At 47.0% G+C, this 15358-nt stretch overlaps 1 protein-coding gene across 7 annotated transcripts in view; it reads left to right on the plus strand.

Moving 5' to 3' along the window:
• The first annotated feature begins 7188 nt into the window (after positions 1-7188).
• Positions 7189-15358, plus strand: part of ATRX (ATRX chromatin remodeler) — a 107954-nt gene continuing 99784 nt past the window's right edge. For 2 of the 7 annotated variants that reach the window (XM_081178646.1, XM_081178648.1), the window contains exon 1: positions 7211-7851. In XM_081178646.1, the coding sequence (XP_081034772.1) occupies positions 7790-7851 (62 nt within the window). In that variant the 5' untranslated portion in view covers positions 7211-7789. Of the gene's footprint in view, positions 7852-15358 lie in introns of all 7 variants that reach the window. The other 5 variants (XM_081178650.1, XM_081178651.1, XM_081178652.1 and 2 more) reach the window with 4 other exon arrangements.

Raw genomic sequence — 15358 nt, forward strand, 5'->3', positions numbered from 1 at the left:
GAAATGACTTTTAAACATTTTTTTCAATTCATTATGGATCATTTCCCAATATTCTTTCACCCTTTTACAAGTCCACCACATATGAAAAAACATTCCCTCAACCTCTTTGCATCTCTGGCACTTATCTGATTCGGTCTTATACATCTTAGCAAGCCTACTTGGAGTTAAATACCATATGTAAATCGTTTTCAAGTAGTTCTCCTTCAAAGAATTAACATGCTGTGAACTTGAAATCACTTTTCCAGAGTCTCCCCCCAGAGGTTAAAATCTATATTATGACCTATATCTATTGACCAGTGTGTCATTGAGACTTTGACAACCTCGCCTTTTGTTTACCAGTCTAATAACAAATTGTACATTTTGGACAAAAGTTATTTATTTATTCATTCTCTTTTCATATTCTGTTTTTCATCCTCCGCCACACCTGAACTAATTGCAAGGAGCCATAGCTCAGTAGCAGAGAATTTGCTTTGCATGTAGACAGTCCCAGGCTTAATCACTGGATCTCCAGGCAGCACCGGGTGAGCACTGGCTGAAACCCTGGAGAGCTGCTGCCGGTCAGTGTAGACAATACTGAGCTAGAAGGACCAACAGTCTGGCTCACTATAGCTCAGCTTCATCAGTTGCTTATGCATACAGCCTTATCTGGCGAGGCAATCTGCACCATGCTGTTGTCTACAAAATGAGGCTGGTAGTCTTCCTGAAGGATTATTCAGTGCTTTAAAATAGAACAGGTAAGAGCGAAAGCATAGGGCCAAGCTGACCCTGAAAAACATAAGCCAATCAGAAAAGGGTAAGTTCCAGGTAACTTCATGTTCTGTACTATGACGTCAAGTGTGGCCTTGCAGGATGGTAACCCTATCTCCCTGTTGCATCCACCACCCAGGAAAGGCAGCGGTGCTATGCTCTCTGCTGTATCTTTTCACAAACACCATTTTGCACTGCCTAGTAAGAAGAGCGTCAGAGTTTAGCGACAAAAGCCGAAGACACTTTGCTGCCTGGAATGATACTAGGAAATAGCATCCCCTGGGAATGGTAGATTGTTAAGGTTTTGAGTTAGAGCGCGGACAGGAAATGTGAGGCTCAGGGACCAAATACAGCCCTTACAGGCCTCTCTGTGGGGCCTCAGGCCACCCTTTTCCAACCCCCTGCTTCCCTGTTGCATCCACCCATGATAGGCAGCAGTGCTGTGCCCTCTGCTGTATCTTCACTGATACCAGTATGCACTGCTTGGTTAAGAAGTCGTAAAAATTAGGGACAAGGATTTTGATTTTGTTTGGGTTAAGTTTTGGGGTGGGCACTGTTGTCTTTCTGGTAACAGCTGCTCAACTTGTACATTTCTCTTTAAAAATGGTATTTTTGAGATCCTGTTTGGGTTAACTTTCCCCCCCTGCAGCTAATTTTAATTCAGGACCTAGGTAAAGGGACCCCTGACCGTTAAGTACAGTTGCGGACGACTCTGGGGTTGCGGTGATCATCTTGCTTTATTGGCCGAGGGAGCTGGCGTACAGCTTCCAGGTCATGTGGCCAGAATGATTAAGCTGCTGCTGGCAAACCAGAGCAGCGCACAGAAATGCCTTTTTTTTTTACCTTCCCGCAGGAGCAGTACCTATTTATCTACTTGCACTTTGACGTGCTTTTGAACTGCTAGGCAGGCAGAAACTGGGACTGAGCAACGGGAGCTCACCCTGTTGCGGGGATTCGAACCGCCGACCTTCTGATTGGCAAGCCCTAGCCTCAGTGGTTTAGACCACAGCGCCACCCACATCCCAATTTAGGACCTAGGTTCCATTAATTAGGGAATTTAAGTAAGGAGCAGGGTCCTTTCATAGGAGCTCTAAGATCATATTGTTGCACACCACCCCAATCTCAGAGTTGCACAAAATTCCAAGGATTCCAGAAACTTCCCAGGTTTTGGTCTCCTTGGAATGAGGGACAGCAGAGACTGCAGTGTCTGTACAACCTGAGCCTACTGTACATTGGAAGGGTTGGGCTCATAGCATTATTAACCCAAAATGTCTTGCTTTTCTCATAGTCCCCTGGATATTCCCAGGGGAGCTGAAGGAAGCAATGGTATGTCCGCTCTTAAAGAAAACTTCACTAGATCCTTTAGATCTGTCCAATTACCGCCCAGTTTCAAATCTTCCATATCTGGGTAAGGTAATTGAGAGAGCGGTTGCTCAACAGCTTGGTAGGTTTCTGGAGGAAACATCGGCTTTAGATCCATTTCAGTCCGGATTCCGTCCTGGTTTTGGGACTGAGACGGCTCTGGTCGCCCTAACAGATGATCTCCACAGACAACTGGACCGAGGCAGGTCGGGATTGCTGATTCTCTTCTATTTGTCAGCAGACTTTGGCATGGTCGATCACGATCTTTTGGACCACCGCCTCGCCGACGTGGGGATACAGGGCATAGCCTGTAAATGGCTGTGCTCTTTTATCTCTGGTCGGGGACAGAGGGTGGCACTAGGGAGGGAGATGTCATCACGCCACTCCTTGGTGTGTGCAGTGCCGCAGGGCACAATCCTCTCCCCGATGCTTTTTAACATCTTTATGCGCCCCCTTGCCCAGATTGTCCGGTGCTTTGGGCTGGGTTGTTACCAATATGCTGATGACACTCAGCTCTATCTGCTGATGGATGGCCATACTGACCCGATCCCGGACACACTGACCAGATGTTTGGAAGCTGTGGCTGGATGGTTTCGTGGGAGCCGATCGAAACTAAATCCTTCAAAGACAGAGGTCTTCTGGCTGGGTCGGGATGGTATGGGGATGAGGGACCAACTCCCTTCTCTTGCGGGGGCCCAATTAGTACCAGGCTTGACTACTGTAATTCGCTCTATGCGGGGCTGCCCTTGAAGCTGTCCCAGAAACTCCAGCAGGTGCAGAATGCTGCAGCGAGGCTCCTCACAGGGTCTCTGCCATGGGAGCATTTTCACCCAGTGCTTTTCCAGCTGCACTGGCTCCCGGTGGAGTACAGGGTCAGATTTAAGATGCTTGTTTTGACCTTTAAAGCCCTTCATGGCCTAGGACCCTCATACCTACGGGACTGCCTCTCCTGGTATGCCCCATGGAGGACCTTAAGGTCCATAAATAGCAACACCCTAGAGGTCCTGGGCTCTAAGGAAGTTAGATTAGCCTCAACCAGAGCCAGGGCCTTCTCAGCACTGGCTCCAGCCTGGTGGAACGCTCTGTCTCGTGAGACCAGGGCCCTGTGGGATCTGATTTCTTTCCGTAGGGCCTGTAAGACAGAGTTGTTCCATCTGGCCTTTGGCTAAGAATCAGTTTGATTCCCTCCCCTCTTTCTTTTTCCTTTCTCCTCCTGTGAAGAGGCTGCATCCTAATGTTTTAATGTTGTATTTTAATCTTTTTTTAAATTGTATTTTAATCAACTTGTTTTTATTATTGGTTTTTAGCTTCCCTGAGCCTGGTCTTGGCTGGGGAGGGCGGGGTATAAATAAAAAAAATATTATTGTTGTTGTTGTTGTTGTCACAGGCTTGGATTCAAACATCCAGCTTCTGCTTTTACCCTGCTCTCAGCTGTCACACACTCAGGCATTTGTCTACCAGCCAGGTGAGGGAAGGGCCCCATCCCTTTGCTCTTCTTTTGTTATACTAACAACCGTACTTAGAGCCATTAACTCACAAATAAACTACCTGACAATGGAATCCATCCCTTATATTTTAACCTTTGATGGATCCAGGACCCCAGAAATTACAAGGGTCTCAGGCATCATGGAGGCTAACATCCAAAACTCACAACACTATTGACAAACAAAATTTCATTTCCCTTTTGAAGGAAAATGGTTTCGGTGCTATCATTGCTGACTGGTTAGAAACAATGGCTATAGTTTTACCTGCTGTTTCTTCTTGTATTTGTAATCACCAAATTTAAATTCATTTTTGTTTAAACTGAAGTTTTCATCAATTGTATGATAATTTGGTTTGAGAAGCATTGTATGTTAAATATTTATGAATAATGGATAAAACAAATGCCAAAGAAAAGGAACATATTTAGCAGAAAACCCTGATTCTGAATCCATTAGCATAAGTTTAATAATAATAATAATAATAATAATAATAATAATAATAATTTTTATTTATACCCCGCCCTCCCCTGGCAAGGTCGGGCTCAGGGCGGCTTACAAGCAATAATAAAAACAAGTTGAATGATTACAACTTAAAAACAAAATTAAAATACAACATTAAAATATTGAAACATTAAAATATTAAAATGTAGCATCATTGCAGGAGGGGGAGGAAAAGAAAAAAGAAAGAGAGGGAGGGAATCAAATTGGCTCCAAGCCAAAGGCCAGGCGGAACAACTCTGTCTTACAGGCCCTGCGGAAAGAAATCAGATCCTGCAGGGCCCTGGTCTCATGAGGCAGAGCGTTCCACCAGGCCGGAGCCAGTGTTGAAAAGGCCCTGGCTCTGGTTGAGGCTAATCTAACTTCCTTAGGGCCCGGGACCACTAGGGTGTTGCTATTTATGGACCTTGAGGCTCTCTGTGGGGCATACCGGGAGAGGCGGTCCCATAGGTATGAGGGTCCTAGGCCGTGAAGGGCTTTAAAGGTCAAAAAAAGCACCTTAAATCTGACCCTGTATTCCACCGGGAGCCAGTGCAGCTGGAAAAGCACTGGGTGAATATGCTCCCATGGCAGAGACCCCGTGAGGAGCCTCGCTGCAGCATTCTGCACCTGCTGGAGTTTCTGGGATAGCTTCAAGGGCAGCCCCGCGTAGAGCGAATTACAGTAGTCAAGCCTGGAGGTGACCGTCGCATGGATCACTGTGGCCGGGGCGGGGCGGGAAAGGTAAGGGACCAACTGCTTGATGCGGCAAAGGTGGAAAAATGTCGCCTTGGCTGTTGCTGTAACCTGCGCCTCCATGGAAAGGGAGGCATCAAGGATTACACCCAAACTCTTAACGGAAGGCAATGGCACTAATTGGGCCCCCACAAGAGAAGGGAGTTGGTCCCTCATCCCCATGCCATCTCGACCCAGCCATAGGACCTCTGTCTTCGAAGGATTTAGTTTGAATCAGCTCCCATGAAACCATCCAGCCACAGCTTCCAAGCATCTGGTCAGTGTGTTCAGGGCCGAGTCGGTGTGGCCATCCATCAGCAGATAGAGCTGAGTGTCACCAGCATATTGGTGACAGCCCAGCCCAAAGCTCCAGATAATCTGGGCAAGGGGGCGCATAAAGATGTTTAAAAGCATCGGGGAGAGGATTGTGCCCTGCGGTACTCCACACACCAAGGAATGGCGCGACAACATTTCCCTCCCTAGTGCCACCCTATGTCCCCGACCAGAGATAAAAGAGCACAGCCAGTTATGGGCTATGCCCTGTATCCCCACGTCTGCGAGGCGGTGGTCCAGAAGATCATGATCGACCACGTCAAAGGCTGCTGACAAATCTAAAAGGATCAGCAGTCCTGACCCGCCTCGATCCAGTTGTCTACGGAGATCATCTGTTAGGGCAACCAGAGCCATCTTGGTCCCAAAACCAGGACGGAAACCGGAATGAAATGGATCTAAAGCCGATGTTTCCTCCAGAAACCTACCAAGCTGTTCAGCAACCCTCTCTCAATTACCTTATCCAGATATGGAAGATTTGAAACTGGGCGGTAATTGGATAGGTCTAAGAGATCTAGTGAAGTTTTCTTTAAGAGTAGACACATCACTGCTTCCTTCAGTTCCCCTGGGAATGCCCCTTGTCAAGGGACAGATTGATAATTTCAACCAGGGGGGTCCGCACGACATCTGGACACTCCCTAATCAGCCAAGACGGGATGGATCAAGGAGGCAGGTGGTGGGTCTACCAACTTGGAGGAGTTTATCCACATCAGCAGGGAGTATCCAATCGAAATGGTCCAACACTGGACCTGAAGTCCGTCGAGGGGCCTCCAGTTCAGTCACTGTATCGAAACTGGCAGGGAGGTCACGGCGGAGCAACAGGACTTTCTCCGCAAAAAAGCTCGCGAATGCCTCACAGCTGTGGGTCGAATTTGTGCTTAAATTTGGTTGTCCTCCTAAGGACGTTATTGACCTAATTATTCTAAAAAGTTGTGCCGGGCAAGAGCTAGCAGATGCAATGGAAGCTGCAAAGTAAGATTTCTTAGCAGCTTTCATAGCCATCTCATAGGCTTTCATAAGCGTCCTATAAGATGTTCTTGAGGCTCCGTCACGAGTCCGTCGCCATACTCGCTCTAGCCGTCTGAGATCCCGCTTCATTTTCCGGAGCTCCTCAGTAAACCAAGGGGCCCGGTTTCGACGGGGTCGCAGAGGGCGCTTAGGCGCGATCTCATCAATGGCTGCCAAGAGCCGGTTATTCCAGTCCTCAACAAGGTCATCTAATGAGTCGCCAGGAGGAGCAGGGTCCCGCAAGGCTCGCCACCCAAGCAGGGGAGGAGTGGGAAGTCAATCTTGGCTTTCAGAGCGTAATGATCAGACCATGGCACTTCCACAGGGGGAAGCATGATCACATCTATGCCAGCCCCAAAGATCAGATCCAGTGTGTGGCCTGCTTGATGAGTGGGGCCCAAAACAAACTGGGAGAGCCCTAGTGTTGCCATGGAAGTCACTAGGTCCAGAGCCTGTGAGGAGGGAGCGGCATCGGCATGGACGTTGAAGTCTCCCAAAACCTGTAGGCTTGGGAACTCCAAGGCCCAGCCCGCCACCACCTCCAGCAGGTATGACAGGGTGGCTGCCGGTGTGCTGGGTGGTCGGTACGCCAGCCAGACAGCCAAGCTCTCCTTCGTGCCTCACACGAGACCAACACATTCAATGCCGGAGATCGCCGGTGATGGCAGAGCTCTGAAAGAGCATATACTGTATACTTACATACTGTACTCAGCAATGAAAAATCCTTACCTACCCTTAGTTAAAATAATAATATCTTATATGAGAAAAAAATGATATGTTTAATGCCTGTAATTCTGGATTATCTCTCATACAGACAAGCCACTATGGGGTAGTCATGGACTGTGCTGGACTTTTTTTTCCTCTCTAATTTTTTTTGTACAATTATAGAAGGAATAAATGAAAATTCCAAACACACAGAAGCAACTGTAGCTACATGTTGTAGGGAAACAGTTTCTGCAATAAACAAAAATGAGATCTGGAATACCTAAAAAACTCTAGCTGGAATATCTCTCACAAAAGAGCCACTATAGGGTAGTTATGGGCAGTGTTCGACTGTTTTTATTTTTCTAAATGTTATTGCACAGAATATTAAACGGTACAATAAAGGAAAATTGCAAAAAGGCAACAACCACCAGCCCTACGTATTGTAGGAAAGCAAGTTTCTGGCGAGGTCAAGATGAATCGGCTGACCTTCACTTGGGATGAGGAAAGAGCAGGTGACAGTACGGCCGCAGAGTCAAAAGCTCAACTCATCCTTCCCCGACAATGCTGGAGAGCTGAAGCTACACAAGCGCAGAGCGCGAGCGAGGCAGCCTAACGTCCCGCGCCATGACGTCATGCGCAGGTTTGAATGACGGCAGCTCCTGCTGGGGCCAATCCGGAGTGGCGACGATGCCGGGATGACGCAAACGACCCTAGCAACAGACTGAGCTCGGCCTCGTCCAATGAAAAAAAAAGAAGCGGGCCTCCGGGAACCTATCAGGCGCACCGGAGTGGGCGAGGGAAGGCGGCAGGAGGCTGGTCTCACACTCGCCGACAAGATGGCGACGGCAGCGATGGGGATGGCCGCGGTAGTCGCTTTGTTTCCCACCAGGGTTTGAAGCTCGCTTCCCACGGGCCTGAACGAAAGTGACAGGAACTGTGGAGAGATGACTGCGGAGCCCGTGAGGTACGCGGCGGCGCCTCGCTACTCTCCCGGCCATGGCGGGCGGTGAGGAATGGGAAGGCGTGGGGGGGTGGGGGAGGAGCCGGAGCTGAGGGGCGATCGCCCTCTCTGCCTCACGCGCGTGGCTTGCCGAGAGGGCGCGGAGGACAAATTAGACAACACCCCCTCCCGCCGGCTCCTCCCGCCATTTCTTCGAGGTCATTTTATCAGCGGCAGCTCAGGGTGGGGGAGGGGGGAGGGCCGGGCCGGGTGTCTCCCTTCCCGCCTGCGCATGCCCAGTGTGAGGCGAACGTCCCCCCTCCCCCCTCCACTGCGCCCCCTCCTGAGAGGCCGTTTTCTTCCCCTGGCGGGCAGGGGGCGGGGCCACTGCAGAGGAAAGGGGCGGGGCTCCCTGCGCAGATCCTGCCACCCGTCCCCTCCCTTCCCTGTAACCCCCGCCCTTTGCCAGTCACTGATCAGAGTTGCGGGTCCCCTTCCACGCCCACCCAACCGCGCGCGCTGCTCATAGGGCTCCTAAGCGGCCTGTTTTTTTGCCGGAACCAGGCCTCGGTCGTCGGGGGGCCGGCGGCATGGTTGATGTTGATCGGCGGCCTCTGCACACGCTTTCCCAGAGACCTTGCGGCGCCCTTTTAAATAGGGGTATCGCCTAGGAAGCATAGCTGTCAACGTTTCCCTTTTTTTAAGGGGAAGTTCCCTTATTCCGAATAGGATTCCTCGCAAGAAAAGGGAAAAGTTGACAGCTATTCTAGGAAGCCGCCTCGTGCCGTGCTACCGGTGCACGGTAGCGCAGCGTTGACTGCGCCAGTAGCCTTCTCTTCAGCTTAGGGTAAGATGTCGAGGGTTGAATTTGGGCACTTTTGTTCCGCCACCAAGCTGCAGACCACGTCCATGCTTAGGGAACTGCTTTGTACTGAGTTGTGGGGAGGGTCGTCTAGCCCAGTATTGCCTCTGTGTGGATTGGCAGCAGCTGCCCATTGTTTTGGGCAAGAATCTTGCCCAGTTGTACCTGGAGCGGCTTGGGCGGCATTGAACCCTCGGGCTTTCTCTATGTAAGGCAACTGCCTTACTACTGAGTTACAGATGTTCCTCAAAACGTGGTCAGTACTCAGGGATGATGGAAGTTGCAGCTGAACAGCATCTGGAGGAGTCACAGATTACAGTCCTGGCATCTTTGGAAGGGTAACAGAGAGGGTGGGGCTGTAGTTCCATGTTGCCTACCTGGTGGTAAGTGCCATTGTGCAAAAGTTGGAAGAAATCATAGTTACCTACATGTGCAGTAGAGAGAGAGTACTCACACACAAAAACACACATATACATAATAGCAATTATTAACCACCACAAGTGTGTTCTGTGAGCAATTGTTTGCATCGAAAGCATACCAGATTTGTTGTCCTGTTTTTTAACTAATGTGATATATTGGTTCATGTATTGGTTCATATGAGAGATGCTATTTTCCCTTCCGAGCATAATAATTCATAGTAGAGCACATTATCTATGTCATGGAAACATTTTGAATAAGTTATTAAGAGGTTGCTTGAAAATGGGATCTGAAATGGATTTGTGAATAAATGTATATTGCTTTTTAAAATGCTGATGATTCATCACATGTACATGCTAGGTTGACTATTGGTTATCTTACCTGTGTGCTTGTTTTGAACTAATGCTTGTGCTTTGTTTATACTGTATTGTAAAACATTGGTTTCCAAATTTTATTTATTTGCAAATTATGTAAGTAAACATCTCATACATTGTATATAAACTTTATGTCCCTATGGTCTCCAGCAGAATAGTAAGATGACTATTACAGTAAGCATAATAACATAAAATAATAAAATGAAACAATACAGTAAATGCAAGCAACAAACCAAAAAAGCAACAGCTTACTACGAGAGTAACCTCTCCTTCTTTTTCCAGCTTATTTCTAGAGTAATTGGGAGGCAAGGAGGGTGGATCTGGATCTGGACCCTGGTGGAGGGGTGGGGTACCCTGCTGCAGACCTGAATTGGATCTCCCTCCTACTGCATGGCTATTTACTCTGGGAAAAATGGTTAACATAATTGCTAATTGTGTGAATTACGTCATGTCTAGTTACTTCCATTGCCTCTTAACCTTGCAGTATAGTTCTTTGTAGGCTTCTTTCTGTTGTAACACAATTGATGATAGATGGCTGGTATATAAATTCTTGTTCAACAACAAATTATTGCACAATGTTTCATATGTACAAAGTGTGTGATGTAGTTTTTGTGGCTTGTGTGTAGTGCTAAGTATTTCACAATGTGACCATTACGAGTTGGCTGCACATGGAATTAAATTTCCCTATTGTAAATTATAGTGTTCACAATTGAGAGAGAGAGTACAGTGGTACCTCAGGTTACATACGCTTCAGGTTACATACGCTTCAGGTCACAGACTCCGCTAACCCAGAAATAGTGCCTCAGGTTAAGAACTTTGCTTCAGGATAAGAACAGAAATCGTGCTCCGGCGGCACGGCAGCAGCAGGAGGCCCCATTAGCTAAAGTAGTGCTTCAGGTTAAGAACAGTTTCAGGTTAAGTACGGACCTCCGGAACGAATTAAGTACTTAACCCGAGGTACCACTGTATAAATATATCATTTCTTTTCTCTTCCACACCGATTGGTGAATCCTAAAGCTCAGACTTCTCTGCATTGTAAAAAAAAAGAAATTGAGTTCTTCTGTATTGAAACATGTTCACACACCTACACTTGCACTTCTTATCTGTACCAAAATTCCATTCTCTCCCACTTCATGATTTTGCAGCCTACCTATAAAATGCTCCCCCTGAAAGCTACAGCAGTCTGCCTGACAAAGAATTCCAGAAGAAGTGTCAGCAGTGGTGGTGGTGGCTGCTGCTAAGATAGAGGCATGGCAACCTCAGTGCCTAGGTGGTAAGCTTGCACCACCTTGCCTGCCTGCCATTGGTGAAGGGTTTTGGGGTGTACACTCCCCCAAGGTGCCTGGGCCAGAGGCTGCCATGCCTGCCACAAAGCATCAACTGGGTGTCAAAGTTGGAAGATCAAATCTGGCACAGGGAGGGAGGCAGCCCATGGTATCTGGTGCCCCAGGCTTTTTCCTCCCTCTGCAGGCTCCCCACAAACCTTTGAGAGACGGCTGTGCATCCAAAGGGACCAGCCAAAGCACCCAGCTCAATGAGCCTTGGCCGTCTGAAGCCCACCCCTGGGGTGCTAGGTGGCTTACATCTCTGCAGCCCAGCCTAGTCGAATTCCAAGCGAGGATGGCTCCCACTGCAGCAGTTCCTAGTGTCCTGGAACTGTCTGCACTCAAATCACCTGCTCCCTGGGAGGTTGTGTTCCTCTGGAGCCCTGGCAACCTAGGGATGCTGCCAGGCTCCAAGCTGGCCTGAGAGCACAGCCTGGCGGCTCCAACAATCTTGTGCCTTTGGCTGTGGCACACGCTCTCCTTGCTCATGCTGCCCTGAGTGGGGTTAGAGGGTGGGGAGATGGAGGGCCGCTAAAAACAGTGGTTTGCATGTTGGACCACCCTTATCTATATTGTAATCATTGTAATCAATGATTTTTTAAAAAGGATTTTTTTAAAAAAACAGATTTTTAAAATAAAATGCTTCTGGAGAAAAAAAATCTTTCTAAAGATAGTTTTCTATTTAAGTTACATTATAGTCCAAAGGCTTTTCATCAGGAAATAAGGATTTGTTTTAAGTTTTTCATGTGTGCTAAAACTCAGTCTTAGTTTTTTTCTTAATTAAAAAAGGTTTAACCACATCAGTTAACAAACATGGATACATATGCTATAATGTTATTGCTTTAATTAAATAATGGTTTAAATTGTTATTAGGGAAATGATTCTTTTTCTTCTTCCAATAAAGTACAGCAGAAAAGTTGTACAAATATAAACAGTTAACTTATTAAACCTCACAATAATTTCATAATTATCTGTGTATTTCTAATAGTATAACCATTTTTGATATCTCTAAAAGCTACTCTGAAAATTTATTCTTCCAAAAATGAAACCTTCATATGGTTGTAAATATTAAGATTATACCAGCAAGAATGAGTCTTTCTGTAAAAAAAAGATTTAAACCAAGTCTTACTGACCAGTGATTTAAATCAAGTCTTACTAACTACAGTCATACCTCAGGTTGAATGTGCTTCAGGTTGAGCGCTTTCGGGTTGTGCTCCGTAGCAACCCGGAAGTAACGGAGCATATTACTTCCGGGTTTCGCCGCTCGCACATGTGCAGACGCTCAAAATGACGTCACATGCATGCGCGGAAGCGGCAAAACGCGCCACACGCAGATGCGCCATCACGTTTTACGTTCCATTCAGGATGAGAACGGGGCTCTGGAATGGATCCCGTTTGCATCCCGAGGTACCACTGTAGTGATTTAAATTGTGATTTAAATTGATTTGATTTAAATCAAATACACCCTGGTTGTAATCCACTAGGGGTTTTTGTGATGGCGTTGAAGGGTCTGGAAATTGACTGAGCTGTTATAGGGGTTTGTGGCAGACACAGATGTGTTCCTTTGGTAAAGTTGCTGTACTGTGTGGAAAAAGAATGGTAGACAAGCCTTGGAAAGGAAGAAAAGGAGTCAAACAAGGCACACTTGGAAGTTGATTGCTGGTTTGGGATGGGATGTAGCTCACATAAACAAGTGGAAAATGAACTGAACTGAAATGATAGGGCCCGCAGGTGCAAAGGTAAGGGAAGCTGAAGTCCAGCCATAGATTAGAAATAAATCTTTGTCTGCAAGTTTTTATTAGGAATCTGTTCCCACAAGGTCTTGAATTTTATAATTGCTAATACTGGAAATTACATAGTTCTTATAACATGTATGGTCAATGTTTTGAAGAAGAGTGCAGTAATCTTATGTGTGATTAGTATCTTCAATATTTAATGGACTTTGGTAGAAACGTGGTAAAACAAAAGAATACTATTCCTGTAAAGAAACTAAATTATTTATTTGTAAGTTTGCATCCTGCCGTATCTTCCGGCTGTTAGAGAGCGCATGAAAACATATTGATTAGGAGTTATATACAGTGGTACCTCGGGTTAAGTACTTAATTCGTTCCAGAGGTTCGTACTTAACCTGAAACTGTTCTTAACCTGAAGCACCACTTTAGCTAATGGGGCCTCCTGCTGCTGCCGTGCCTCCGGAGCACGATTTCTGTTCTCATCCTGAAGCAAAGTTCTTAACCTGAAGCACTATTTCTGGGTTAGCAGAGTCTGTAACCTGAAGCGTATGTAACCTGAAGTATATGTAACCCGAGGTAATAGTTTGAAGAGAGGCCTAGATGACTATTCTACAGTGTAAGAAATGCTCAATGGGACCAACAACTGGTGTGGGTCCAGTTCCGACCATGTGGAGATCTCTGGGTGGTGACTGACATCTCCATCTGGCTGGCTCCTGGCCGGCCCCAGGCTTCCTATGCAGGTAAGCAGAAGAGCTTACCGTATTTTTCGCACCATAAGGATGCACCGGACAATAGGACGCACTTTGTTTTAGAGGGGGGAGAACAAGAAAAAAAAATTCTCCCCCTCTCTGCCCAGCGCCCCTTCAGTGAAGCGGCAGGAGGCGCTGCACAGAGAGGGGGAGAACTTTCCCCCTCTTGTTTTCCCGCTCTAAAACAAGGTGCCGTTTAAGGTGCGTTCAGGCGGCTACCTTGGAAGCCTGGAGAGCGAGAGGGGTCGGTGTGCACTGACCCCTCTCGCTCTCCAGGCTTCAGGTTCCTTTTGACCTGCTCTTTGGGGCTGGCGGGGGGAAGCCCACCACCAGCCCCAAAGAGCAGGTCAGGGAGCAGCGGAGAGGCTCCTGCCATAGCCGCGCGTCACCTCTCCAGCCGGGAGAGGGTTGCGGGGTGCTTTTTAGCCCCGCGCACGCTCTCCCGGCTGGAGAGGTGACGCGCGGCTATAGAGGCTCCTGCCATAGCTGCGCGTCACCTCTCCAGCCGGGAGAGGGTCGCGGAGGTATGGCGTCTTCGCTCCATAGGGCGCACACACATTTCCCCTTCATTTTTGAAGGTGCGTCCTATAGAGCGAAAAATACGGTATTTGCTGCATTTATATCCCAACTTTTTCTCCAAGGAGTACACAGTTCAGCCTCCTCCTCAGGTAATCCCTACAACCACCTTGTGAAGTTGGTTAAGAGGTTGTGACTGGCCCCAGATCACCCAGTGAGCTTCCTAGAGTACTTCTATGGGGCAGCTATATAAGTAGCTAAATCAATATGGAGAAAGAAAATACCACTTAGAGAATGATCTGAAATATTTTTCTTGAAGCTTGAATTTGTTTTATTCTTGATTGTTAAGATGTTTGAATGTGATGTAAATTATATTTTTCTTTGAAATATAAAGCGGTATATAAATGAAATTAATAATAATAGTACAGTCGTACCTTGGTTCTCAAATGGAATCCATTCCAGAAGTCTGTTCGACTTAAGAAACGTTCAAAAACCAAAGCGCGGCTTCTGATTGGCTGCAGGAGCTTCCTGCACTCAGTTGGAAGCCACATCAGATGTTTGGCTTCCAAAGAAAGTTCACAAACCGGAACACTTACTTCCAGGTTTGCGGCATTTAGGAGCCAAAACGTTTGAGCCGCAATGCATTCGAGAACCAAGGTATGACTGTAATAATGTTTCATTGCAAAAATAAAATGACACCTAGACATTCTGTTGTGGTGACCGTAACTCAAGGTGCCATTGGGCGATTAGTTTATATACCTGAGTTTCTACTACAGTGGTACCTCAGGTTAAGAACTTAATTCGTTCCGGAGGTCCGTTCTTAACCTGAAACTTCTTAACCTGAAGCACCACTTTAGCTAATGGGGCCTCCCGTTGCTGCTGTGCTGCCGCTGCGCGATTTCTGTTCTCATCCTGAAGCAAAGTCCTTAACCTGAGGTACTATTTCTGGATTAGCAGAGTCTGTAACCTGAAGCGTTTGTAACCTGAGGTACCACTGTATATCCCCCCCATGCTGCTTCACCCCCCCAAAGAAAAGGCTTAGTGCTTGACAGAACTGACACGATCCCTTCACGTGTCTCAAAACCCTGTCATCTCCACATGCTAACATACCAAACACAAGTGGAACAAATAAAAAAAAAATTCTCTGCCTTACAGAAAACCTTGATTGCCTTTGCTTGCCAAGGTTTCTCTTCCCTCAACCCCTTCCATTTTAAATTAAGCCCAGAGAAAACTGGGAGAGAGCTTAAGTACAGGCACTTCCTCATTTAAACTGGGGTTATGTTCCGAGGCATCATGCGTTTTAGAGAAATTGCGCATATTGGGAGCACCATTGAAAAAGCCTGCAAACACACTCTAAACCTCCGGAAACCCTTTAAAAAACCCAAACTCCACCACAGTTGCTCCCTCCAAACCTCTTAGATTATTATTTACACTGGTGTTCCTTCCTTACCAGCAGGCTTTGCATCTCTTTGCCATACCTTTTTCATGTTTTTATTTTTTATCTATAGACAGAATGCTTTAAAAATGATTCCATAGGCTCTTCCTTTTGACCACCAGCAGAGATTAAATTGGGGTATATCTAGAACCTGGGTACTGG

Source organism: Podarcis bocagei (genome assembly GCF_964188305.1).
Source record: "Podarcis bocagei genome assembly, chromosome: Z".
In the NCBI taxonomy this organism is placed as follows: Eukaryota; Metazoa; Chordata; class Lepidosauria; order Squamata; family Lacertidae; genus Podarcis; species Podarcis bocagei.